The sequence below is a fragment of the Halichoeres trimaculatus genome, unplaced genomic scaffold (genome assembly GCF_033239565.1).
Source record: "Halichoeres trimaculatus isolate MK-OKI-2021-1 unplaced genomic scaffold, fHalTri1.1 fHalTri1_scaffold_16, whole genome shotgun sequence".
In the NCBI taxonomy this organism is placed as follows: Eukaryota; Metazoa; Chordata; class Actinopteri; order Labriformes; family Labridae; genus Halichoeres; species Halichoeres trimaculatus.
In genome coordinates this window covers 21,014,250-21,041,490 of record NW_027437194.1, presented here as the reverse complement: position 1 = coordinate 21,041,490, position 27,241 = coordinate 21,014,250, and the positions used below count along the sequence as shown (strand labels likewise).

Here is a 27,241-nt window from a genome sequence, read left to right as displayed (position 1 = left end):
AAAGTAGCAAGTTACTTCACCATATCTAATGAGTAACAGGTCATAAAGATTCCAGCACAAAGCATCAAATCTCTCTGACTTCCGGGGGCGTTTGATTCGTTGCGGATGACATCAGCTGTGGAGTGAGTGTGCGAAAAACGCACCCGGCGCCCTCTTCTCTCCCCGGTTACCGAACATGACACAATGTCTGCTGGTATAAAAAGCTAGGGCCACTCCTATCCACGCTCCACTTGTATGTCTGGAGACCACTTCAGTGCTGTGACTGCAGTAGCGAACAGAGGGAGGAGGCTGCTGCTGCTGCTGCTGCTGTTTGGTTCCTGTGCGCGTACAGGAGATAAACGAGACAGATAGAGAGACAGAGGAGAGCAGAGGATGGCCACACTGGTAGAACCGGCAGAAATGGAGACTTTAGGCGGTCAAAGCCACACCGGGGCGTCTCCGACCTCCTCAAGCCCCTCGCAGCACTTTAACGACAGCAAATTTTACCTGCTGGTGGTGATCGGGGAGATCGTATCGGAGGATCACCTAAAGTGTGCCATTGCGGACATAGAGAAAGGTAAGATGGAGATGGGGAGGGGGTGTATAGGCCAACCAGAGCTAAACTTAAGATCCCACACCAACTTTAATTGGGATGCTTATCCTTAAAGCTTATTTTTATGTCTTTCAAAGTCAGGCTGCACCTGTTTGAGATTTTTACGCACCATTCCTGCGCAAATTACGCAAATTAATGGGCTATTAACGCAAAAAGATCAGTATTTTTTTTATTTTCTTTCTAACTTAAGTTGATGTTATCATAATGAAGACGTGCAAAGCCCCTCCCTTTAGCATATCAGTAATAAATCACCAAATCCAACCTCCAAAACAAGTGATTTAATCCACAGGTGCCCTCCTTTCCTCCGACCTGCCGTGTTAACACGCACCCAGCTCAGCTTTATGGTTTCTTCTGTCATATTAATGCCACCAGGCCTAATTGTTGTCATTCACACACGTGGGCTAGCTCCTCTAACGAAGCAGGCAGCAGTGATTCAGCAGTAAATCTGCTCTATGCGTCAGTAATGCAGCGTAAATCATGTCTTTGGTTCCAGTGCAGCTGCATTTCCTCTCTGCCACAGCACCTTGCCAAAAGCTTTATTCAGGTGCGTCAGGCTTTTGTTTCAGGGGAGAGGAGGGTCCCACGCAGCAGTTTACAGAAAGGAAGAGACTGGGTTTACAGCTGTTATCAGTGTCTGTTTTTAGGATGATAGTGCTTTGTTCTTCTAAACGACCGCTTCTTCGCGAAGCAGGATATTTTCCACATAATCCCGTAGGAACATCTCCCCATCATCGCTCCGCATCCAGCTCTCTCATCCCTCACCGGCTGGTGGGCGTGGCTCGGTCCGCACTGCGGTCCCTACGGAAAGCCACAAGGAACGATTTTCAAACGGAGCAGCAGGGCGGTTTAGAAATGCTCCAGCTGCCGTAGTAATGTGGTGGCCTACGTCTCTGTTTGTGTGTGTGTGTGTGTGTGTGTGTGTGTGTGTGTGTGTGTGTGTGTGTGTGTGTGTGTGTGTGTGTGTGTGTGTGTGTGTGTGTGTGTGGAGGAGGAGGAGGAGGAGAGGAGTTTGTGGGGGGGATATTGCGCAGTTTGCATGTAGGTGGAAAAACGAACTGCTTTGCAGTGACAAAATTATTTAAAGTGTTTGATCTAAGGGTTTCAGCTATTCAAAAGGATTTATCTTTCTTGTTGTTGTCATTTTAATACCTCTACTTTTATATTTGTTTACTTTATCATTATGTTTACTAATGAGGTTTGGTCCTAACACTGAAAGTTTACTCTTGACCTTGAGAGAAGTCAAACCAGTTTTCCTTTAGGCAGCTTCCCAGGAGATTTTGTTGTGGAGTCCATCTCACTAAAAGGCAGGGTTGTGGATATTCCCCTCCTAAAAGCTTTTAATGTTTGAACACAAGTTTCATTCTTAATTCTGCTATCTATTTTTTATCATAGTTACACCGGATTTTAATAATCTGAATAACTTGTACAAAAGTCATTTAGGTTACCAATAAAAATACTTGAGTCATACATCAGTCATTTTATCCAGAAGTTATCCAGAGAATCTTCCCACTGTTACATACAGTATTCCTTCATTTTCAATATTCCCCCCAAGTAACACTCCCCATTGCACATTCAGCCTAATAATAAATTAGTAAATTACTGGGGAAAAAAAATAAGAACAAATTTCAGATCCATATCACTATGTCAACTTTTGGAAACTTAAAACAAACAAATAAATAATAACAATAAATAATAATAATAATAATAATAATAATAATAATAATAATAATAATAATAATAATAATAATTTTAAGTCGCCCTACAACTAATTTTAAAAATAGTAGGTAACTGTAAATCAAATACACATGGTCCAGAATACTTTCAACTACACACTTCAGAGTTCTTTGCCGAAAACATCAAACCAGAAGCAAGGAAATCTGTGTTTGTGCATTATTTCGTTGGTGTCAAAATACTTTTTCCCTTTTAAATGGGGCCACATTTGTGAAGAACATGTGTTTGTGGGATGAGCAGCAGAGCTGAGTATGTGGGTTGCGCCAATGAAAATTTGCCAAATCTTCTTCACCTATGCCAAACAGCTTATCCAGCTTATTCTCATTTTTTGTGCTGAGTTTATTCCCTTTCAATGCATTTTTGTTTTAGCACCACCTACTGGGAGGTTGACAAGCAAAAATGTTGTGTAAGATAATTCTGTAGGGTAGTATAGACTTTATACTTAGTGCTTGTACTTCATATTGTGTCTAAAAGGTATGCGAGTTGGAGTTGTTTCAATTGTTCTGTAGTGATGACACACTCTTCAGCTGCACCACGCCCTGATATCCACAACATACTGATGTGGACTAAGGTTTGAGGGGCCTGTTTCGTGCTGCTTTAAGCCTTATTTTAATGTTCTAATCAATAAAGTGCCGGCAGATGATATTCTGATTCATCCCCTTCAGAAGATCGTAGAAATAACAAAGAAAAGCTGCAATGCATGACTTTTATCGATATCACTCACATTGATTTCTTTTAGTTAAATAAAATTCTGCTGACATTGATCAAACTTATATTTGGGTCTATTGGTCTCAATTTCCAAAAGGTATCATTTCCAGTCCCTCTAGGAGGCCTTGTCTTTGTATGGAGAAAGGATACCACTCTGAGGTCAGCGGAGGCCACCAGTGCATTTGTCCATCCTGTTCAAACAGAAACTAGGCTATAGATATTTCCTATTATAGATTTTTCTCTTGCCTAACCAGATCAAGTGCATACATGTCCCCTCTAAGTTTGGCCAATGGACTGTCGGCAGACGGGGAGCAGGATGGATATGTTGGTGAGGGTTTCCTCTCCTTTTCCACACTGACTTTAAAATTGTTTGTTTTTCTTGCAGGAATCCGCTCATGGGACACAAATCTTATGGACTGCAACCTAGACCAGGAACTCAAACTGTTTGTCTCCAGACACTCGGCTCGATTCTCTGCAGACGTCAGAGGTAAACAGAAAATAAAACACCTTAGACTCCTTTAAAGGGGCTGTGAGGAGTTTCAAAGTGATCTTGAAAAAGTCTCCCTTCTAAATATATGCCCGATCGTGATCCACACCTTAAAATGACATGTCATAGCGCACAGGGCTGCCGATAGCACTACATATAGCCAGCTACTACAATGTTTGCTTGATGTTACATTTCAAACAGTAGCGCTATATAACTGTACTGATACCTTACCTTGGCACGTTGTATCCAGTAAAAAGTTGTCTTGAACAAAGAACATTTGTTTTGATATGACCTTTATTAAATTCCAAAACAAACACATGCCTCACTAAAAGTAATTTACAACAGTGTGTGTGAGATTCCGGGCCACAAGGTGGCGAGACAATCCAATTAAAACAGATCTTCCTTAGCATCTTTAAGGGGTTTTCACACTCCAGTAAAAAATAAAAAACAAATTATTACAGTAAAACCCACCCCTCAATCATAAAGTTCAAGTGCTGCAATGATTTTCAGACACTTCTGTGTGTCCTGCGTACAAAATGAACACTTAAATAATTCAGTACTAAAGAAACTGCCCAACAAACCAACAGCACTTTATCATTCAACATCCTGTCCTGAACATGCCTTAATTTAAGATAATAGAACATAAGACCCAAGTTACATTTTTTAAATGTATTTAAATAACTTTTGTTATGACTTGTGCACACAGCAAAAACTTAAATCTAGGAAAGTATTTGTATATTATTCTATTATTTATATTAGAAATAGTCTCATTAAGCTGTATATGAACCACAAAGTATCACACGTCAAAAATAATGTCTGAATTGCTTTTAAAGAATAAAAAAAATCTGACTGGTGAAGAAAAATGTGCTTGTTGAGTTTCTTGAAATGAAAACAATGTCTTATTAAACAAGCAAATTTTGGGGTCACAGGTTGAAAAGTGAGGGAACCCTTGGATGAATTCCTCTTATTCAATATGTATGTAAATACAGTTCAACGGGCAATTTGGCATCAATCTAATGGTCTGTTACAACCCAGCCGAACTGTTGCTTACTAACTCTATGCTTGCTAGCAACTGCAACTTCTGGCAATTTGGGGAGCAAAGGCAGATTTAAGAGACAAGAGCTTGTCGTCAGATTAAATGGCAGAAGCCAAAAATGTCTTTTTTCACATAACGTAAAAATGTGCACAACCATTGACCATGCACAAGGTAAAATTCAAACACAAGATAACAGCCCTGCACTGTGTGCACAAGATAACTTGTTTTTACAGACAAAGTCATTATTTTCACACAAGAGAAAACTCACCTTTGTAAGACATTAGCTGGAGGTGGTATCATGAAGTGAAAGACAGTAGATCATGTTGACATTCATTGGGACTCCAATGTTCTTTATATCAATAAAGCTTAAATCCATTTTTAGAAGGACTTATATGATTAGCATTTATTTTTCCAATGATATAAATATTCACATATATGTATACGTGTGTGTGTGTGTGTGTGTGTGTGTCTATAAACATCTATATGCAATAGGGCGATATCAGTGTTTTCAGAGGACATGATGTAAATACTGAAGTCATGTGTTGCCTTAAACCTGCACCCAAACACAGACCCCGAGTAAATAATCTTGCAAACCTCGGCACCTTCTCTCAGTCTCTCTGTCGCTGTCAGCTATAACTCCTGTGCAGCACACTAAGCAGAGGGGTTTTATTGCCTCAGCCTCGATCCGCCCTCTCAGCAGCTCCTTGCATGGGGCTTTTATAGCTGTGTTATGTGCAAGGTGAGGGAGCGGCTCCACAAAGATGGAACCGATCCATGGAGCAGGACATGTGGGCTGTCAGTGGGCAGCACGGCCTTGACAGTCAGCAGCCTCTGCTTGGCTCGGCTCCATATTGGATCTGACCAGCAGGGCTCCATACTGCACATTAGATTGATCCAGCCAACAAACTGCAGACTAAATGTGCAGGTTTTTTTAATGCAGATATCAAGTCCCAGAATTTAGCTTACAGAGGTGAAATAGGATAGATTGACACAGAGGCACACTACCTCTCATCTTCAGCACTCACCCATCCTCCATGCTGCGCTTTCTCCTCTTCCTTGCAAATACTTGCCTTGCAACCAAGCTTCATAGATGCACAGTTTATTCGAGGGTAATTAGCAGCGATGAATCCCTTGTGGCAAGTGTCCATGAAAATAAAGAAGGGAGGGGAACACAAAGGACTCTGGGAACAGAGAGGGTGAGGGGAAAAGACAGAGAAAGCAAACAAGGGAGCAAAAGAGGGAGGGGTTGAGGTGGGGAAGATGAAAAGGAAGAAAAGGGTGGATAAAGATGGGAGCAGTAAAGAAGATGTAACACAGCTCTGATCCGTGTATTAATGAGAGGTAAAGCTGTATTATCAGTTAAACTGATTTCTATTGTCTTCTAAAATTCTTTGCCTTGAGCTCTTTGCTAACTCTCTTCCTCAAAGGGAGGATTTCTTTTGTCTTTAAACTTTTCTTTGTTCAGTCAATTTATGCACTGCTTTATGAAGGGCTTCCTTGAAAATTGTGAGATTTAGCTTGACATTGACGAGGCTTTTATGTTCATTTAAGACTGTTCCCATTGCATTATTCTCATTTATAGGAATGATGTTTGATCTTAAGTCAGAATTTACTCTCTCATACCCATGTGGAACAAAACAAGTCTTTATCTGGATACTTTTAGGAAATTTGTTAATATTATAAAATTATATACAAGCTGCAGAAAGTAGCTAGTTAGCCTAGCTTAGCATAAATACTGGGGGTAATCAAGTTGGGGTGTGTGTTAAGGGGATGAAATAGCAGAACTGCTTCAATTCATCCTGCTGCTAATTAATATGATAGATTGTTGTTTAGTGCAAAATGCTCAGAAAACGTGATGTAAAATCATCTTTTTACAAATACTTGTCCTTTTACAAGACATTACACCCCATTATTTCTGTGTGAGTGACAGCAATTTTACTCAATCATATCAGAAATGATAAAAAGTGACAAGTCCTGGTGGATAGGCAGGTAAATTGACTTAATGTGTGATAAAGCCAGGCTAGATGGTTATTTTCAGCTGCATTTTTAATGCTAAGCTAATCTATACTATCTCTAATGGTAACTTCATTTTTGTTGTAAATGTACAAGTGTAGGGTGTCAATCTTCTCACCTTTCTCTCGACAAGAAAACAAATTAAACTATTTTAATGCAGAAACATCCTATTGTCTCTTATTTAAAAAAATATCAAGATGACCTCAGTTTTTCTTAATGTTATGTTTCTTAATGCTTGGGGTACCTACCAGTGGTTAAAAAAACAAGGGGAAAGGAAAAGAAAACACAGATCAGCAGGTGGTGTCTTTCAAAGGCAGGGAAATGCAATTATCTGTCTCCTTGAGAGATGGCATGACATCCATCAAAGTGCCTCAGTGTGCGGACAGCTCAGACCCCACAGAGAGGAGGAGAAAGGCAGGAAAAAGGGCGAGACTGGAGATCACCGGTGTCTCACTGAGGGATTTGATTTGTCTGGTTAGAGAAATCCAGCATTCATTGTATGTTGCCAGCAAAAAGCAACCAGAGAGTCAACTGTAAACACAAACCCATTAACTGATCAATATTTTTAAGAATCCTGTTGACTTCAACAAATGTCCAAGATAAAGATCTCCCTGATATTTTTTCACCCATACAATCCTGTTTTTGTATAGAATACCGTAAACTGTCATTTCTGTTGCTATGAATCATATGCTAATCAATAAATCAAACAATAAGCGTGATGCATCAACCATCATTAACGTAGCTGGAAAAGTGAAAAAAATACATTAGAAAGACATACCAAATCTACTTTAGCAGTCGTGACTGTTTTCGAATTTGTAATACTTTATTAAAATCTAGCTTAAATGCAACTTAACCCTTTCTGTGAGCATGAGCATCTTACTCTTTCATCGTTATTTTAGGATAATTTCAATGCAGATAATTGCTATGCGAATTACTATCTAAAAAAGCCATATTATCTGCATAAAGTACATTAAAGGCACTCTATCATTTCAGCATTTGACCTTATTCCCACTCTCAAGGATGCAAGTCATTCTTGTCTGGCAGTCAGTGTTTGGAGATAATTTTATTAAGTGCACAGCTATAACCTGGCTTGAGCTTTCAGTACAAAGCCATGGACAACATTTTCCCCATGAATAATTTAACACCTTGTGTATTGTTTACAGTTTAGTTGAACAGCATTTCAACATTTTTTTAAGGAAAGCACATTTTTGCATTCTTTATCTTTAAAATGAGATTATCTGATTTGGCAAACATTAGTTTTATATGCATCAATTTTTTTAATTTTAATTTTATTTTATTTTGGACTATGCAATGAAACACCTTATAGCTAAATTTTTTATGCAACAAAAACTGTTAGATTGCTGCTTTAACTTCTTTGCTTCGTCTTCAACATAACCAAAAAGGAGTGCAAAGAAGTAACACTTATTAATTCCCACACCTTCACCATTTTCAGGGAAGAAATAATATTCATGTCAGCTTCCTCTTTTATTATTACCGACATAAAAAATACAAATTTCTTTCGAGACTTTGTCAGTATTTCTATTACAATTATGATATTATTATGATATTTTTTTTTATTTGTTTATTGTGTTTACATAGTAATGCTGCATAAATGTTACTTGCATTGTCAAAAACACAGGTTTTGATAAGGCTGTAATGTTTTTGATTGTCAGACTGTGGTTCACTTTGACGGACTAAATCATGAACCTGATGGCTGTAAGGACTCGAGAGACACTGCTGATTTGACGTAAGGGATTGACTGTTTTGTGAGTCATCCAGATTAACAACGTGATAAACCCACATGCACAGACATGTTACGTCGACCAGTTCCCCTTTCAATCCAGCTCTTTGGGGACAAAGGATCAGGTGACTGTACTCGGGGGAGCCCCTGTCTTTGCTTCTGAAAGTCACTGAGATCAATTATTCTCTTAAGGTGGAAACAGAAAGGACATCAAGGAGAAATGTGCTGATGCACACAGGAAATCCACCTTAGATGATAAAATTATAATCCCGAGGGGTTTTTTTTGCTGCAAAAGGGAAGGAGACACTGAATTTAGTTATTCCACTGATCTATTTTTGGTGCAGTGCCATCCTCATTGATGTTCCCCTGTCTGGCCCAGCCTGTGGCAGACAGGCTACACCAGTCTTGCACTTTCTATTCAGCCAAAAGGAAAATGCTCAACCGTGCATGGCACATTACTTTGCCTCCTGCTGAGACGGAGGCATGCTGGGAGGTCAGGATTCTTATATCGATCAAAGTAATTGCCAGGGTCGATCAGGCTCCAGTGAACAATCTGTCACTTTTTGATGCCTGGACACACTAATTTGGCGGCGTTGTGGTGCTGGTGGTGGTTATACTGGCTGCAGTGAGCCTCACTGATCTGTAGCTGTCTACTGTATTTTCTGTTTCATTGCATGAAATGTCAATTATCAGGGCGAGCCTCACAGAAAGCCACATAAATAAAACAATGTTTTCAGAGGAACAGTGAAGAATCAGGTTTGGGTTGTGTACAGTTGCTTTAACAGGATGAATAGTGGACATCATTGTTCTCCAGTTTCACCAACCTATAAAACCAAATCATTGTTTGGTCTCAGAAGAACTCCTCAGTGATAAACATAAACATTAAAATTATCCCCATCAATCTCCATCTACAATCCATTTCAGATTTATAATGTCTAAAGTTCTACGTGTCTGCGCTTGATAATTTGCTCTAAAGGACTAAAAATATGTCTTGCTAAACTGAACTGAAACTGAATCAAAAAAATGAATCTGAATTGTACAAACTGAAATTGAATATCAGATTTATGAAATTTAGGAATATAATGAGTTTAGTTTTTAAGTTGGGTAAAATATAATTCCAAAGCAAGTAATTTCGTTTTGAAACAATACTTGAAAAAAAAATGCAACGATAAATTCAATTTCACATTATTCTTTTCAAATTCAAATTGTAGTGTAATTATTCAGACTGAGCATTTCAATAATGTAATTGTTCAAATTCAGTTTCTATTGGCACATATCTCCGTCCATATTCCTATCTGAAATTCTGGTTGTCTTTGGTGAGAAGAAAGAATGTGAAGCGCTATCTTCAGATCACTGTGTATGTCTTAAATTCTAGGGCGGGATCCCTTTAACAATTGTCAAATTAATCCAGTTTGGAGCTGGCAAAAAAAAAAAAAAGTGATAACTAACTGTAAGGATTCATCTGCTATTCAAGACATTGTTAGATGTGAAAACACACTCTAATCATAACAGAATGAAATTATTGTGGGGAAAAGAAGAAGAAAACAATAACAGCAGTGCAACTTAGATGTATATTAGAACAAAGAAGCAGTTCCACTTAATTCCCACTGGTGTTTTTCTAGTATAGGGAATTCTTAGTTTAGTCATCCATAGAAATGTAAGAAGTTGAAGCCCTTCAATAAAGTGCTCAAGATTTTTAAAATAATCTGGAAAAAATTGCCACTCACAACCCCCAGACTACTTATTCCACACATGGCCCCCAGAACAGTGCACATGGCCTCATGGGACTCCCCGGAGGGTTGAAAGGAGGCTGGGAAATAACCAAAGCAAGAGTCATTATTTCTACCTTCCCTGAACTCCACACAATATTAAAGGCTGATAGTCTGTATTGGAACCACTTCCGTATTAACAGCAGTGATCGAGGGGGTTTTTCCATATGGAGTGACAGCCCTCTGGGAGGAAGAGGAGGCAGGGTTAATGGCTGTAGAGCTTTATAATGAGAATCTGCCATATGAAATATGTATAATCAGTCCAGCAGCCAGAATGCTGCTGTGGTATGACGTCTCTAGAGACAAGGCGCAGGCTTTCTCCAATTGTATGGCTGTTATACTCAAGCAACAACTCAGTGCCCTTTAAAACAAACAGAAGACACATTTTTGTTGATGCTGCCCTATTCTGGTTACTGCATGGTGGGTTTACTTTTGGAATCAAATCAGCAAAATAAAACAGATTAGTTCTATAAAAAAAATATATATATATTTCAGCATACTGACAAGGGAACAAGCCGACTAGAGGAAGGAATAAAGGCATAATGTGGTTTTGTATGTAATCGTCAGATGTAACCTGTCTATGCCTCGTCAGCTCTAAACGAGGATTCACCCACATTGGCATCAATGTCATTACCACAATCAGTCAGGAAAACTCAGGATGATTGATCATAAGCTTCTCATAACCTGCTTTTCATTTCTTTATCCAGCAGCACTTCCCTGAATGGGATAATATTTAGACAAATTGCGGAAGACTGAACCATTTAGTCCCCAACGCCCAGACAAGGCCAATTATTGAGTGATTGGAAAAGCACCATCAAGATTTGTCATCGTCATTGGGATTAAGTGGCAACATGAGAAGCCAAGAGGGCTGAAATGATAAGTTCTTTTATTGATTAGGCATCAACAAAGACTCTAATTGGCATCCATTTGAGAACCCATTTTCCATAAAGAGCTTGTAATTCACTTTCTTCAGCTTGTGATTTATCTCTTGGTTCTCTCTTCTTCTGATAACAAAGTATATTCAGACTTGGACTGCTGGCCTTATAACAGTAACCCTATATTTACCTTAACACTAACCCTGCATCATCTTGATCCGGCCTTGACTGTCTGCCTCCATGTCTAAGTCCTCTTCCAAAAGCTTATCCGGAAAGCTTGTCTGAGATTTACATTTCATATGTCCTTGTTTAACTGTAGTTGATTTGTTGGATGGTATTTGTTTTTGACGTATGCAACCATGACCTCTTCCAACACAGCCTCTACCAAACATCCCATCCCTGCGCTAATTTTCAACCACCCTATCCTTAACCCTACTATGACCCTTGATTTATCCTGTGCCCTCTACTAAAAACCCTTAACCCCAACCCCCTAACCCCCCATAATGAAACATGTAATATTTGGTGATATGACTTTGTTTCAAGAGCTTCCCACCCTTCTAGATTCTTATGTGGAATCCCCAAATCTGAGGCAGAGAGAGCACACCTCCACTCATTTTCAAGCACATGAAAAGCCAAGGCAGGAAGAGCAGCAGCAAAGAGTGACAATACATATGAAACTAGAAAAAAACAGAGATGAAGAAGAAGCTGGGTTGCAAATCAACTGACAGCATGAAGAGGAGACCAGCGAAAGCAGTTTAAATAGAGCATCCCTTTAACATTTGTCAACTTGATCAACAAAGGTAATTGGCTGGTGGTGACACCATCTGATGTGCTGTTGTCTGAGCTTGACTCCTTGGCCTTTGTGAATTAACCTCAGCAGGCCTAACCCCATTCCTAACTACCAGAACCCCAATCCCGATGGTAACCCTTGACCCTTACCCTGTGCTCATTTGATTTCGAAACAGGTTTTTATGTCAAGAAGAGGGATTCAAAGTCTGAAGGTCATGTAATTCTCTATTTCCAGAGCTTTCATCAATCTTAGAGTTAAATAGCTCTACTCTGCAGAGACCATTAACATTTACACAGCCATATTGGAGCTGCCAGATAGACGGTGTGAGAAGGATTAAATGATAAACTGGCTGAGCCCGGCTATCTATAAGAGCTGGAGAGATGAGATTCACAAGGACTTTGTAACCAGAGCTATGTCCCATTGTAATAAAAGGAAGTGATTTAATGAGAAAAAGGTGAGAAAGAAAGTGAACAAAATGTATGGTTTTTGTCTGACATGGTTTTATTTCATCACTGATCCCACAGCTCCCGTAGGCTTTGGCCTAAGAATTAGCCAGACTTTGGTCTAGCTGGATTGCTGATTTCAGTATTATTATTCATTATCTGTAACTGTTATCTGTTCTATTTTTCAGGTCAGAGAATTCTCCATCATAAAAGCACTGTTCTGGAGACAGTAGTGCTTATCAACCCTTCGGATGAAGCAGTCAGCACTGAGGTACAACCAGCTATAATTTTTGAAACACTCAAAAATGTGATTAAACCAATACCTTTCTATGTCCCATTTTCCTATGAAGGACAACCAAATCCAATAAAATGTACATAAACAAAGAAATTACAGTGCGTAAGAGATAATTGGTCTGCAATGACCTATCCACTATGGTTGGCCAATCATCCGTTTAGTAAGAATGGTTGTGTGTTTCTCTTAGATGGAGTTTAAATGTTTCGGGAAATTAGGATCTTGATGGACTAAACAAACTTACTGCAAGCAACTTTCCTTTTGTTATTTAGAAAGATTCTGCTAAATTCAGATAAGACGAGAGTCACTGCACTGTCAGGAGCACACATGACACAAGATTTTGTCTTGTGTCACTGCTTCTTTTCAGTGATGTCTTCACCCCCCAGCTATGTCTGCAGTCCTGCTGTTCTTTAATAATATCTCGGAGCACAGCAGGGCGGATCTGGCCAGCTGCCCATGACAGCTGATGTTGCTGCAGTAGAAACATTAAGAGCAATGGAATTTCAAGAAGTGAGAGATAAAGGGTGGGGAGGAAGCTTGGCAAATTGTACCAAAAAAGGACACGTCAGCTAATTAGCTAATGGACCACAGAGGCTTGGAAGTGATGAAATTGCAAATACAATAAATCATTAAGCTGATTACTGCAGCGTGACGGATTTGCATTTGTTTGCGTACACCCAAAATCAATGTCTCCTGCTACACAAAAGTAACTTCCCTTTGTCTCGATTTATTTTCTAGGTTCGTTTGATGATCTCAGACACTGCCAGACACAAGCTTCTTGTTCTCTCGGGTCAATGCTCTGAAAACACTGGAGAACTGATTCTTCAGTCTGGATCTTTCTCTTTCTTCAACTTCATTGATATATTTACAGACCAAGAGGTGAGCCAACATTTTAACTTTTATAAATATCAACATTTTATTGACATATTTGTTACCATGAGAAAAACAAACCATTCAATTTTGTGCATTTTGATTTCCAGATTCACTGACAGGAGTCTATTGTCCTTAACTAGAGTAAAAACAATACAACTTGTTCTCAAACTGGAGAAATGCATTAAAGTTTCAATCTTGACCTTGTATTTTGGCCTTGAGCACACAGACATACAGAGCTCTTCTTATGTCTTACGAAACATTGACAAGAATGGCTACTGCCTACCTGGGGTCTGTCATCCAGGTCTACACACCTTCTCGCCCATTACGGTCTGCTTGTGAAAGACGCCTGGTGCTCCCAGCCCAGCGCGGCTCCAAATCAGTAGCCAGACTCTTTTCCTCAGTTGTGCACAAATGGTGGAATGAATTACCTTACTCTATACGATCCACAGAGTTCCTTTCTACTTTAAGAGACGTCTGAAAACCCATCTGTTCAGGGAACACTTAAGCCATTAAACTGACCCTTCTCCTCTTTGCCCTCGGGGGTAGAATGAGTCAGTAGGTCTAAGACTCAGTCCTTGTGATTTTTTAGCACTACTACTGAATGTTGTTAAAGTTTGAAGTATACTGTTGCAGCAATTAATTGTGGTTTGTTGGCTTGTTGATTATTGACACCCCCCCCCCCAAAAAAAAAAAAAAAAAAAAAAAAAAAACAAAAACAAAAACAAACAAAAAAAAAACACACTTGCACTTAATGGCAGCACTAACAGAGGTTTTCCTTCTGTCAATTCTTGCTTGTGTTGTACGTCACTTTGGACAAAAGTGTCTGCTAATTGAAATTGTAAACTGTAAAAGAGAAGGTATGTTACTAACTTAAATCACTTAATTTTTCCTATGCACAGATTGGTGAATTGCTCAGCACCATTCACCCAGCAAATAAAGCCAACCTTACACTTTCCTGCCCAGAACAGGGCGACTGGAAAAACTCCAACTTGGACAAACACAACCTGCAGGACTTCATCAATATGAAAATAAACTCTACTCTCATACTTCCTGAAATGGAGGGCCTCTCAGAGTTCACAGAGTATCTATCTGAATCCGTAGAGATCCCATCTCCTTTTGACATGTTGGAACCACCAACCTCGGGTGGATTCCTCAAACTCTCCAAACCCTGCTGTTACATCTTCCCTGCTGGTCATGGAGACTCCGCTCTCTTTGCTGTCAACGGCTTCAATATGCTCATCAATGGTGGTTCAGACCGAAAGTCTTGCTTCTGGAAGCTGGTGAGACACCTGGACCGAGTGGACTCCATCCTCCTGACACACATTGGGGATGACAACCTGTCAGGCATCAACAGCATGCTGCTGAGGAAGGTTGCAGAGCTTGAAGAGGAACAGTCCCAGGGTTCCACTGCCAACAGTGATTGGGTGAAGAACATGATTTCTCCAGACATTGGTGTTGTGTTTGTGAATCTTCCTGAAAACCTGGATAACCCTGAGCCTAATTATAGGGTGCGGAAGAACTTTGAGGAGGCAGCATTTACGAAGCAGTTCCTCACAAAGCTAAATTTGAGGATAGAGCCTTTGCATAGGCCTGTTGGGAACACCATAGAACCAGTCATACTGTTCCAGAAAATGGGTGTCGGAAAGCTTGAGATGTATGTGCTCAATCCATCCAAGAACAGTAAGGAAATGCAGCACTTTATGAAGCACTGGACAGGTAGTGAAAAAGACACTGCCTCCATTCTGCTGCCAAATGGAAAAGAATCTGAATTCCCTGTCTCCTATTTGACATCTATTTCTTCACTTATTGTGTGGCATCCAGCAAATCCTGCAGATAAGGTTGTGCGCGTTCTCTTTCCTGGAAACACCACCCAGCTACAGATCTTTGAAGGTTTAGAAAAACTGAAGCACTTGGAATTCTTGAAGCAGCCCGTCGTCACACAGAAAGCAATGTCCTCTACGATGCCGTCAACACCAACATTAAAGCAAGCTAAGATGAAACTCAGAACAGACAGCAAAGAAAGCCTCAAGTCTACCCCAAAGCAATCACCTAGCAAAAGCATCAGAAAGGAATCAAGGGAGGAGGCACCAGAAAAAGCCAAGGCTGATGCAGAATCATCTCATGAAAAAATACAAAAGACAGAGAAAAAAGAAAAGCCGGTAGTAAAGAAAGAAAAGGCAAAGGTTCCAGAGAAAGAATCAAAAACAAAAGCAGAGCAGACAGTCAAAAATGAAACCCCAGAAAAAAAGAAGATTATCAAAAAAGACAGCAAAGTGCCTGTGGAAAAGAAAAAGGAGGTTAAAAAGGAAGTAGCAAAGAAGGAGGATTCCCCCAAACAAGACATTAAGAAAGAGGAGAAAGTAAAGAAAGAGGAGGCAAAGAAAGTTGTAAAAAAGGATATCAGGAGAGAGTCACCTATGAAGGAGAAGAAGGAAGACAAGAAAGACCTGAAGAAAGATGTAAAAAGACCTTTAAGAGATGTCAAAAAGACATCTGCTGGGGGTGAGGAAAAGAGTCTGGCACCAAAACCAAAGCCCCTTAAAAAGGACACTGCCTCAAAGAAAGATGCAGGAACACCAACAAAGTCGAAAGAGAAAGGAAAGTCAAAGGCAACAAAGGTGGATGGGAAACTTGCCACAAGTGCAGCTGCTGTCCCAGATGACCCAGAGGGAGAAAGGTCCTTGATGTCCTCACCAGAAGATCTCACAAAGGACTTTGAGGAGCTTCAACATGAAGAGTTGGCGGAAGATGACGCAACTGTGCAGCAAACCCAGGAAGAAGAGGCTGTGATGATCCATCACGAAGAAATAATACAAACCAAAGAGTCACCTGAGACAGTGGAGTCTGTGGATGAAGGTATAACCACAACAGAGGCTGAAGGAGACAACGGTGAGACCCCAGAAGAGCAAGTTCTCAAGGGAAAACTTAACGGTAGTGTGAGTGAGAGGTTTGAAGATGAGGGCACTGTAATGGAGGAGACATCTGAAGGGGCAGATTACGAAGAGAAAGGAGAGACAGAAGAAGTTTATGAACCACAGAGAGTGGTCCTTGATAAAGATAAGCCCTCTCCTAAAGAAGATGAACCCCAAGAGAAGAATGACAAACCCATACCAGAAGGCGGGGCAGAAGACAATGATGACGTGACTAATAAAAATGTTGTAAGTCTACATATACATGACGGAAAAACAGAGAAACCTAATCTTTATGTATCAGCCTCACCCAAAGTTTCCTCACCAATTTCCCCAGCCGCATCCATCCATGACGAAATGCTTCCGGTTGGCTTTGAGAGCTCAACAGCCTCTGATGATGAGAACAGAGATGAGCCACATGAGGATTATACTGTCAACTCCGGCCACACTCAATCCACTCTTGAAGTCTCCAGTGTGCCCACGCCTATAGATGAGATGTTGACACCTAGAGATATCATGAGCGATGAAATCACCAATGATGAATCACCTTTACAGGATGTGGGCAAGTTAGGGACATCATCGTCTGGAGAGTTTGACAGGAAGAAGTTGTCTCCGCTTCAGGATCTGCTAGGATCAGACCATTCCCACAGTGGAGCCACAGATGGCCAAGACTACAACCACTCTGCTTCCACAATATCTCCCCCTTCATTACTTGAAGAGGACAAGCTCTGTCAGGCGTTTTCCTCAACAGAGAAAGACAGCCAGCTTTTCTCAATGCAAGAGCCCCGTGAGAAGTTTGACATTGACTTAAGCAAACTCAGTTCAACCACCACAACATCACCTCTTATACGTTCCCCCTCAGTGGACCGCAAAGATAAGTTTGAATCACCATCACTGTTTGCCCCTGCGATCGAACTTTCCACTACACTTGCAGGATGTGGTAAAGCAACAGCTGATTCCTCCATCAGTCCAGATGATAAGACACTGGAAGGAGCTAACTCCCCTCAGTCCTCAGGTCACACACCCTACTATCAGTCACCGATAGATGAAAAGGCTGGATCCATACCCCCTATGTCAGAAACCCAAGGACCAACAATTGTAGAAGTCACAAGTGATAAGGAAGACTCTTCCAACAGAGTAACCCCAGAGCCTTATGAGCAAGAGCCACAGAGTTCCTCCCCTGAAGAAAGAGTTATGTTCTCTCCAAAAAGTCCACCTCCAACTGGTCAAGATTCCCTGACAAAGACAGAGAAGTCACTCTTTGACATTGATGAGAAGAAAATCGTTGAGAGCAGTCAATCAATCTTCCAGTCTGCAGCACCAATCACCAAACATGATCCAGAAACTAATCCTTTCACATCTTTTAAAGAAGAGAGCAAGATGTCAATTTCAGAAGGTACCACTTCGGACAAGTCAGGGACTCCTCTAGAGGAAGTAGTAGCAGAAGATACATTTTCACATTTAGCCTCAGCATCCACTGCATCTCTAGCCACCAGCTCCTTGCCCGAGCCAACCACTGACTCTCCTTCACTACATGCTGAGGTAGGTTCTCCTCACTCAACAGAAGTAGATGATTCCTTGTCAGTCTCTGTGGTTCAGACACCAACCACATTTCACGAGGCTGAGGTATCTCCATCCAAGGAAGATAGTCCAAGACCAATGTCTATCTCCCCAGACATTTCACCAAAGACTAAAAGCAGAACGCAAATGCAGGACACAAAATCACCAGAGCATTCCACAATGTCAATAGAGTTTGGCCAGGAATCCCCTGACCACTCCTTAGCCCTGGACTTTAGTAAACAATCACCAGAGCATCCATCATTAAGCAGCTCCCGTGCTACTGAAAATGGTCCCACTGAGGTAGACTACAGCCCATCAGATGCAACTAATGGAAGACCATCCACAGATCAAAGTTCAAGTGTGGAGAAATCTTTGCATTTGGAAGAGAGTGACTCAGTTCTTGCAACTTCTGCAACCCCATCAGATGCGTCCCAATCTACACCCTCTGTAACGACTCCATGCCAAATGACAGGGATGCCACATGCCGTAGCTGAGCAGACAGATAAGTCTCCTATTACTCCAAAAGCATCTTCTCTTACTCACTCTCCTCGCTCAGTTGGACCATCCCCAGTGCTTGGAGGTCCCCCAGCTAAGGACAAAACCAGCCCAACTTCACCAACCGTAGAGAACATCCCCACTCAATCTGAAACACAGCTAAAATATGACAAGTCACCTTCTTCTCCTAAAGACACTTCACCATCATCTTCAACCTTGTCAAAGGAAGGGACGCTTCCGGCTGCAAAAGAGACAAATCCCTTTAAATGTGAGGAGTCCACCTTCGAGGCAAAATCCCCTATCAGCCCCAAAGTTCCTTCCCCATCAAGCCTACCTCTCTTCTCTGATCTGTGTAATTATAATTCTGCCTTTGGCTCCAAGGACCCAGCCTCCTCCAAGAAGAGCCCCACTGCTCCATCCAAAACAGATGTTGACCTCTGCCTAGTCACTTCATGTGAGTACCGTCACCCCAAGACAGAACTATCCCCATCTTTCATCAACCCCAATCCTATAGAGTACTTTATCAATGAGGAGAATGCCATGGATGAAGAGAAGCCTCTAGCAAAGTCTGGTGGAGGGCCCCCACCCCCAGGAGGTAAACTTTCTGCCAAGCAATGTGAGGAGACCCCACCCACATCCATCAGTGAATCCGCCCCCTCGCAGACAGACTCAGATGTTCCACCAGGGACAGAAGAGTGCCCGTCCATCACAGCAGACGCCAATATTGACTCTGAGGACGACTCTGAAACTCTGCCAACTGACAGAACCCTGACCTACAGGCATGCCGATCCTCCTCCAGTAGCACTCAGGGACTCCGCTCCAACCTCAGGCCACCATGATGTCTGTATGGTAGACCCAGAGGCCCTCAAGGCAGAAGAAAACCTCCACAATGCGAATACAGAGGGAGGGGAAAAGCCCAAAAAGAAAAAGCTGACTAAAAAGTCTTCCTCACCAGCAAGGAAGACTGCTCTTTCAAAGGTAAAAGACTCAAAGACATCTTCTCCAAAGAAGAGTGTCGGAGAAGGGAAAGATGCAAAAAATGCAACCAATACCTCTGCATCTAGGGGTGTAAAAAGTGCTACATCAGGTGAGCACCATTTTACCAGATGCATTTTTTAAATCGGCAGCATGATTTAACATTTAAGAAAGTATCTGACAAAGAGGTACACTTTTGTCTATTTCAGGAACAGGCAGTGGGAAGGCATCAGGTGGGGCATTGCCCAATTGTCCTCCCATGTACATGGATTTGGTTTACATCCCCAATCATTGCAGTGCCAAGAATGTGGATGCTGAGTTCTTCAAGCGGGTTCGCTCTTCTTACTATGTAGTCAGTGGCAATGATCAGGCCGCTCAAGAGCCCAATAGGGTCGTCCTTGATGCCCTGCTGGAAGGAAAAGCCCAATGGGGGAACAACATGCAGGTAAGGCTCAGGTTTTGGTTGATTAGACTAGTGGTTCTCAAACTTTTTTCATGTACTTTTATGACATGTATTTTTTCCGCCAAGTACCCCCTAACAAGCGCTAATTAGTTTTGGTGGGAAAGAAAAAAAGTAAAACAGCGCTGTACTATTAGTGTCCAATGGATAAAGTACTCAGTTTAGGAACTTAAACTTATTTGGATTCAAACACTGATTAAATAAATTGTGTTAAAGGGATTTTTCTTGGTTGATATTTTTTTTGAATATACATTTTTGAATCTTGCGTACCCCCTGGAGTGCCCTCGCGTACCCCCAGGGGTACACGTACCCCCATTTGAGAACCACTGGATTAGACTACTAACATCAACAGCTTGGTCTTATAAATTATGGTGCTCAACTGAATGATTGGATTAACCATACTCAAGTAGGGCTTTTAATGTTTGAAAAAAAATGATATTTTGACCCCTTTGGCACACCATAGTTAAACCTCCACAGCTTCTATCCTCTTCCTGTGGCCATTGTGAAAAAATGTGCCACCTCTCAGTTTTGTATGTTACATTTTATTTTAAACATTTCCAGAAAGCTCTGTCTAGTAATAAGACTAAAAAAAAAATGCAAAATCACCAAATCAATCAAGCCTTTAAGTCATGGTCCAAGACCACATTGGTTTATCATCACATAATAAATCTGCATTCAATCCTCAAAATCAAGGCACTGGTAAATGATGTTTTCAACTGTTTTGAAAGGATATAGAAGATTTTTTTCTGTGAGACTGAGACTTGAATTGTTTACCTCCTCTCTGCTGCAAGGTTACTCTCATTCCTACCCACGACACTGATGTGATGAGGGAGTGGTACCAGGAGACCCATGACAAGCAGCAGGAGCTCAACATCATGGTCCTGGCCAGCAGCAGCACTGTTGTCATGCAGGATGAATCCTTCCCTGCTTGTAAGATAGAAATGTAGGCCTGTTCAACAAGAGATCAGGTTGCCTAGTGACTGATAATGAGATAGATCATTATCTGAGGCAGAAAACAGATCCATGTAGCATTGAACCCAAGCAGACATTTAAACCCTTATATGCTAAAACGATGCTTCTTGTGTACTAATCCCCCCAAACCAATATTAATATCAAAGAGGAATAACTCTAATACAGATAATCTCCGAGGGGCTCTTTGCAAAGGAAAGTGTCTTTGATAAAAACATCTGTAACTTCCTCAAGATGTTTTCGTATCTCAAGGTATAAACTGATTATACTGGAAAGAGATTGGGGGTTATTGTTGAATAATTATGCTAAGGCAGATCAAATAATGATGTTGTTGTTGCTGTATTGAGTTTCTTCTGCACCGAACAAACAGAACAAAATATATGAGATCTTTTAATCAATTAACTGCTGTCGAGGAGCAAAATACCCCTGCATATGATACACTTGTGAACAAAGGCTGTAACCCACACCAAAGGATAGAACAAGAAGTTTTCTGTTGCCTTAGGGAGTCAAAATGAATGTATAGGAGCTGGTGCTTGGAGCGGAAGAGTGGGCAGGTAGCTCATCCCAGGAATGGTTACATACTTGAATGACGGTAAATGTGAACTAACTTGAAAGGATACTCAACATCAGCGTTGTAATGATGTCTGATTTTATATTCATCACGGGCCGAACAAAGTGCCCCTGCCATTTGAAAATGTTGCTTTTGTGTTAAAGTTTGATTTGTTTTTGTTTTGTTTTTTTTTAATGAATGGATGTTTGTCTTTATGGTTTGGTTTATTTTGCTGCTGATGTATAAAAATTAATTTATTGTGTTATATTTAATTTATTCTACTTGATTGTCCAGATTGCCTTTAACACTGTGCAGCGGAAAGTTGTGTCAAAATGCTCCCCCTCGTGTTAGTTGCGTCTTTCATTTTCACAATGCTTTTAAAAGGATTGCCTTCTGTTTTAGGTTCTTCATTTAGTTTACAGGTTAACTCAAAAAGCTATCTCTTATGGACATTTTTATATAGCCAGTGAGCTATACAGGAAGGGGGGTAGCCTTTTCCCATTATAAAGCTGGGGAGGCAAAAAATTTCATAAACCTTCAAATGTCTTGTTTTCTAAAGCAGTGTATTATAATTATAAATAGCTTTTTGTCAAAGGATTGGTTGGATGATATGCATGATTTATGAAACTTTGAACATTTCTCTTTGTTTGCTTAGACTTGCATTAAGAACAACAGGGCTATATAGGATTATTTTATAATTTTGGCAAGTCACTCCATGTCTAAGTACAGTACTGCAACTCCAGCCATTTGTAATGGCTCTGTGTCAATATGAATCTTGTTTTTGGAAGGAGCACAGTGTAGATTTTTGAGATATTTGGGCAGGATTACAAGGAAACAGCTTCATTAGAGGCGTAGTTCTTACAGGGGCAGCACACAGAGATGAGAGGGAGAGTGTGACTTGTGTGTGTTTTTCGATGAGAGTATGTTCAGCGTAAACTTGACACTTTAAACACAAGCATGACACGCACCAACCTACAGGTCAACAACCACAGGCCAGCTTTCAGAGAAACGAATCACAACTCGATCATAACAGGCTTTGACGCTCTGGGCTATTCCAACAACTCACCAAGCTCACCAGATATTCCTCAAAAACAACATCAGGTGTTCTTGATTCAACTAAAAAACAGTTTACTGCAGGGGAACCTCAAACCAACACCATGACAAACAACAAACCAACAAACTGACATTTCTCTTGAACGGACGTTTCTCTTTTCTCTGTCTTCTTTCTCTACACATCTTCTATTTCTCTCTCTGGCTATTAATCTCTGCCTTCTTCTCCTTATCTTTCTCTCGGGAGAACTTTAATAATGTTTGTCTGCAGCCGTGTGGTATATTTGTCTTGTGATCTTGCATCCTCTCCGCCCCTTTTTCCCAAACTCATATGTAACCTATAGCGATTAGTTTCAAGTGGAAGTATTCCTTAGTGCTTTCTGATGTTTGTGTGCAATATTTCCTCTACCCATACAGTGAAGCTGATGTAAGAGGAAACACTACTTAAGAACAAACATTCAAAAAGAACCACAATAAAATCTGTTGTGACAAAAGAAGGATTTGTCTGCTTTTGTTTCTTATGGATGATTTCTATCATGTTAAATGCATGCTGTTGTGTAGAAAAATAAATCAGAGCATATTTTTGTACTTGATCTTAAATGTTACAGAAGTTTGTCCATATCATTTTTTGAAAATAGAAATATGACCAGCCCAGAAATACAATCTGTACAATAAATGGGGAAAAACTTTGGCCTAATGTTGCTCCTCGATTACAAGTCAAGTAATCTGAGTTTGGGGTTCCCCCAGATGGGTTAGACATATGTCAACCTGTTGATGGCGCTATAAAAATAAAAGAAGTCACCAAATTCAGAGGGCTTTACCTTTGAGGGTCACACGAGACCGAGAGGCACTGGTTCAACTCAGCAGTTGAAGCACTCTCTATTTAAGGAGGCTGTAAGTCCTTGTAACAGTCTTTAATTTAAAGGTCCCATATTATACAAAAATCACTTTACTAAGTCTTTGGGAAATTTGTAGGTCTTTGGCTTTCCTCCCAGCCCACAAAATGTGACATTTAATGACAAAACCTGTACTTAGTAGTGCTTGTAAATGTAAAATCCTGACCTAAAAAAAGGGTGGTTGACGAACAAACAGGAACTGTCTTCTTTGAGCTTTGCTGTAATGCGGCGAACAACAAAATAAATGTTTTTTTTAGTTCGAAATTTGCTGTGGCTAAATAAATGCAGTATTAATGTTTGATTATTTTCTTAATTGCTCTCTATTTATGATTAAAGACTGAATGTATGCATATTGCTAGCTTGGCCTAGCAGAAAGAGCAGGTTTCCATGAACAGCAGCACTGGCCATTGATTCATCAGTTACAGGTTTTATTCTCAGTTTTGGTTTTTGGTGCATACCCACCCAGAACAAAAAAACAAAACAAATTCATATACCATGCATTCATCATTCACTTACTCTTTGTTAAAATAACGGAGAGTTTTAAAAGCATGCCTGCCTATTGAGTGGCATGTGCACACAGTTTGACAGCTGTAAGTGACAATGAGGCCTGTGAGGGCAGGTGTACTGTTAGCATGCTTGGCTACAAGAGTCCCTGAGTGCCATGAATGGGGACAGACACTTGAAGAGACACAAATTGGCCTTGACACGTTTTTTTTGTTTGTTTGTTTATGTTTTTTTTTACTGCACTTGTTAAAAGAAAATATATATATATAGTTTGTACACTTTTTTAAGCAGTGTCATCCCACTTCAGGGGTTGGAGGAGCATATCTGCCACTTCCCTTCTTGCTGTAAATCTGCTCCACATCAATAATATTTTCATACACAACTTGGGCAAAAGATACTTGAGTGGTCTGTTTAGAACAAACCGTTCTAACCTGGGTTACATGTATGTCCTGTTTGAATAAATCTCTGGAGCTGTCCGTGGTGCTGAAGTATCAGTTTGAATTGACCCTCTGTGACCTTTCTATCTCAGGTACACGCTCACTAGCTACTTAATTAGGAACACCTGTTCAACTATTTTAATGCAAGTGTCTAATCAGCCAATCACATAGCAGCAAATCAATGCATTTAGGCATGTATACAGGGTGAAGATGACCACAAGGAATGGGTATGTAATGTATTGTTAATTGTTACAAGTTATGAGACCATAAATAAAGAACTGATAATGCCAATACTACACAATCAGTTTTCCACTTCTCAGTCAGTAAACTTCACACAAATTTTAGATAATTTGTTATGATCCATTCATTTTCCTCATACACAGCTGACCGAGCTGATCTACTAACTTCAGCAGATTCACATTTCTTGGCTTTTAGTGTTATATGACAAAAATGAATAGAATATGAGCAGCTTTTTTCCCCCAGTATAGGAGCAATGGGAAGCTACACGTGCCCAGCGCAGTGATAGTATATAACATGCACATTCTTTATAGACGGTACCAAGAGAATACATGTAATTACAGAACATAAAAAGTTGCTGCAATCAGCACCAGCTTAAACCTCACGGGACCATGTTGTGAGAAAAAATGCTGAGCTACAAGTACTGCTTCTAATGCAGGGAGAATGTGATTAAGTTATTAAAGTGTGTTAGGACAGTTAAGACATAAAATGGTTTGGACAGGTATGGAGGAAAAAGAAAAGCTTTCAGTTACCCTGTCATGTGTTGAACTGAATAACCTCTTACAGTAGATCGGACGCCCTGGGGAGATTGACTGAGACAGCAGTGGCAGAACAGAGCAGAGTTGGGTAAGAGGACACGTCTCTCTAATTCAGCATCCTTTAGTTGAGCTGTGTGCTACCATGAGTCCACATGTTTGATGTCTCTGCAAGTAAACACAAAGCCTGTACATGAGTCAGCCTCTGCAGCAAACAAACTGCAAACCAGTGAGTAAATAGATTTTAAATGCCCCCCTCCTCCTGTTGTATAACATGATTAAACATGATTTGTAAAAATGAGAGGGCATCCCAATTATTATCCAAACCCAACATGCAGCTTCAAGCATTGACCATTAATTACAAAGCTAGTCGCTGTCTGCGCTGCATGCAGATGCAAAGCATACGTCTTGCTCTGGATGGGGGCAAAACCTTTTTTATATTTTTCAACTCAAAGACTTTTGAGCTGTGACTCACTGTGGCACAGTTATCAGTACCAGCTGTTTTAATTCTGTGCCAAAACACTTTCAGCGGGGACATTTATTAATGATAATGGGACACCCCGGGCGCTTTACAAAACCAAGGGGAAGTGCATACGGGGATAAATCAAAGACGATGTAAGAGCTATCTACTGGGAATTCACAGCCTGAGTGCTAAAAGAGACCCCCATACAAAACCACTTTATTTCCTTGTTGATTTATCACATTACTTGAGCAGGTTTACATCAGCAACCACCACATTTAACCTGTAGCTTAGGCTGCGCTAAATGTTGCATAAGATGTTTCTGAGTGCATGCAAACGCATGTATGCAGAGAGGGAGGGTGAAACCAACAGAGACTCACACACCTTGCAGGATTTCATAAATTATCCACAGCCCTGTGTCTGATTGGCTGAGCAAGCAATCTCAGCTGGATGGGCTTAGATGTTGTTGCCAAGGCAACAGCGGGGAACCTCCCTGTCCCAGCTCTATTTTTCTCTGTGCACGATAGTCTAGTTTAGGGAGTTAATTTAAGGAACGACTCAGTTGGTGAAATGATCTTATCAGCAACAGGGATTCAACCCATTTCTCTAAATATGAGTCCACACATCTTCTCGCTGCATGAAATAAAAACATCTTACTGGTGAAATCAGCTCAGAGGTGGAAGAGAAAAATAATCCCACATGAACTGTATCACAAAGTTGATCAAGATAGTAAAAACATTTCAATACAGTTCATTTTTTTAAAAATAGCATTAGTCCGGGCACATCCAATAGACCTCTTAAGTAAGGATGAAGAGTAAGCTTTTGGTTATGTAACTCTGCAGGTCAATGGGTGCACAAGGATACCAAGCTTTGGTGCTCCTCTGCTAACCTTGAAAGGAGGTCAAAAAAAAAAATGTTTTCAAGAAATCATGGATTTGCTTGTGGTTCAAATGCAACACTCTTCCAGCAAAGTTAGGTCAGATATATTCCATTTTGTTGTTGAATGTTTCAATAACTTCAATCTGAATTCCTATGAGGGGCTTTAAGATTTCTTTGCTAATGGCAGCCCCTGTGTTTTTTAGTAGAAACCCCATCTTAACCTTTTTCTTAACAGTCTAACATTTGACTCACCATAACTCTTTGCTGGGGAAATTAAGCAAAGGCAATTTCTGCAGAGGGCTGATCATCTCTTCATCTACACCCAACAGCAACAGTTTCAGACATCAAAAAATATAATAAGTTTAGTATATAATAAGTTTAAACATGTTTTTTTTTTTTTTTTGTTTTTTTTTTTTTTGCTAATTTTAGAATAGACTCCAGGGACTAGAGACTCTAAATGATTAACAAAAACCAGAAGATGCTTATGTAAGATAAAAGGTGCTATATTTATAAATCAACAGTGCTTTACACCACGGCCACCACTGCCCTAAATTAACAGTATAGTTGAGTAACAAAACACTTTTTATGTTTCTGTAAAGGTTAATTAACCAGCATGGGCAAGTTCTCCAATCTAAACGATATATATCTAATACTAAAATATTATTGTTGTTTTTCATAAATACATAAATTTATAAATACAGTCTTGCGGCAAAGCAGAGAAAATAGAGAAGAAAATTATTTTTTGATTGACAAATCAAAGTTATTGACTCGTGTTCCTGAACAGAAAAAAAAAGAAAAAAGAATGGTTTGAATGTTATTTTTGATTAATATCTGACTTCTCTGAGACGTAGGCCTACAGGTTTCTGGATCAAATTTGAGTGTAGAAAAAAAAATTAAAATCAGTTTGGAACTCCTCACTTCTGTTCAAAATGGTGAAACATAGAGAGCTCGAAGAAAGAAAGAAAGAAAGAAAG

The 27,241-nt window shown here is 40.3% G+C and overlaps 1 protein-coding gene across 1 annotated transcript; it reads left to right on the top strand.

Annotated features, from left to right (window-relative positions):
* The first annotated feature begins 120 nt into the window (after positions 1 to 120).
* On the top strand, positions 121 to 22,808 carry map1b (microtubule-associated protein 1B). Its single transcript, XM_074690086.1, has 7 exons — positions 121 to 556; positions 3,417 to 3,518; positions 12,374 to 12,456; positions 13,216 to 13,356; positions 14,250 to 19,401; positions 19,499 to 19,734; positions 20,541 to 22,808. Exons 1-7 carry the CDS (start codon positions 373 to 375, stop codon positions 20,694 to 20,696), a joined length of 6,054 nt encoding a protein of 2,017 aa, XP_074546187.1. The 5' UTR covers positions 121 to 372; the 3' UTR covers positions 20,697 to 22,808.
* The last annotated feature ends 4,433 nt before the right edge of the window (positions 22,809 to 27,241 follow it).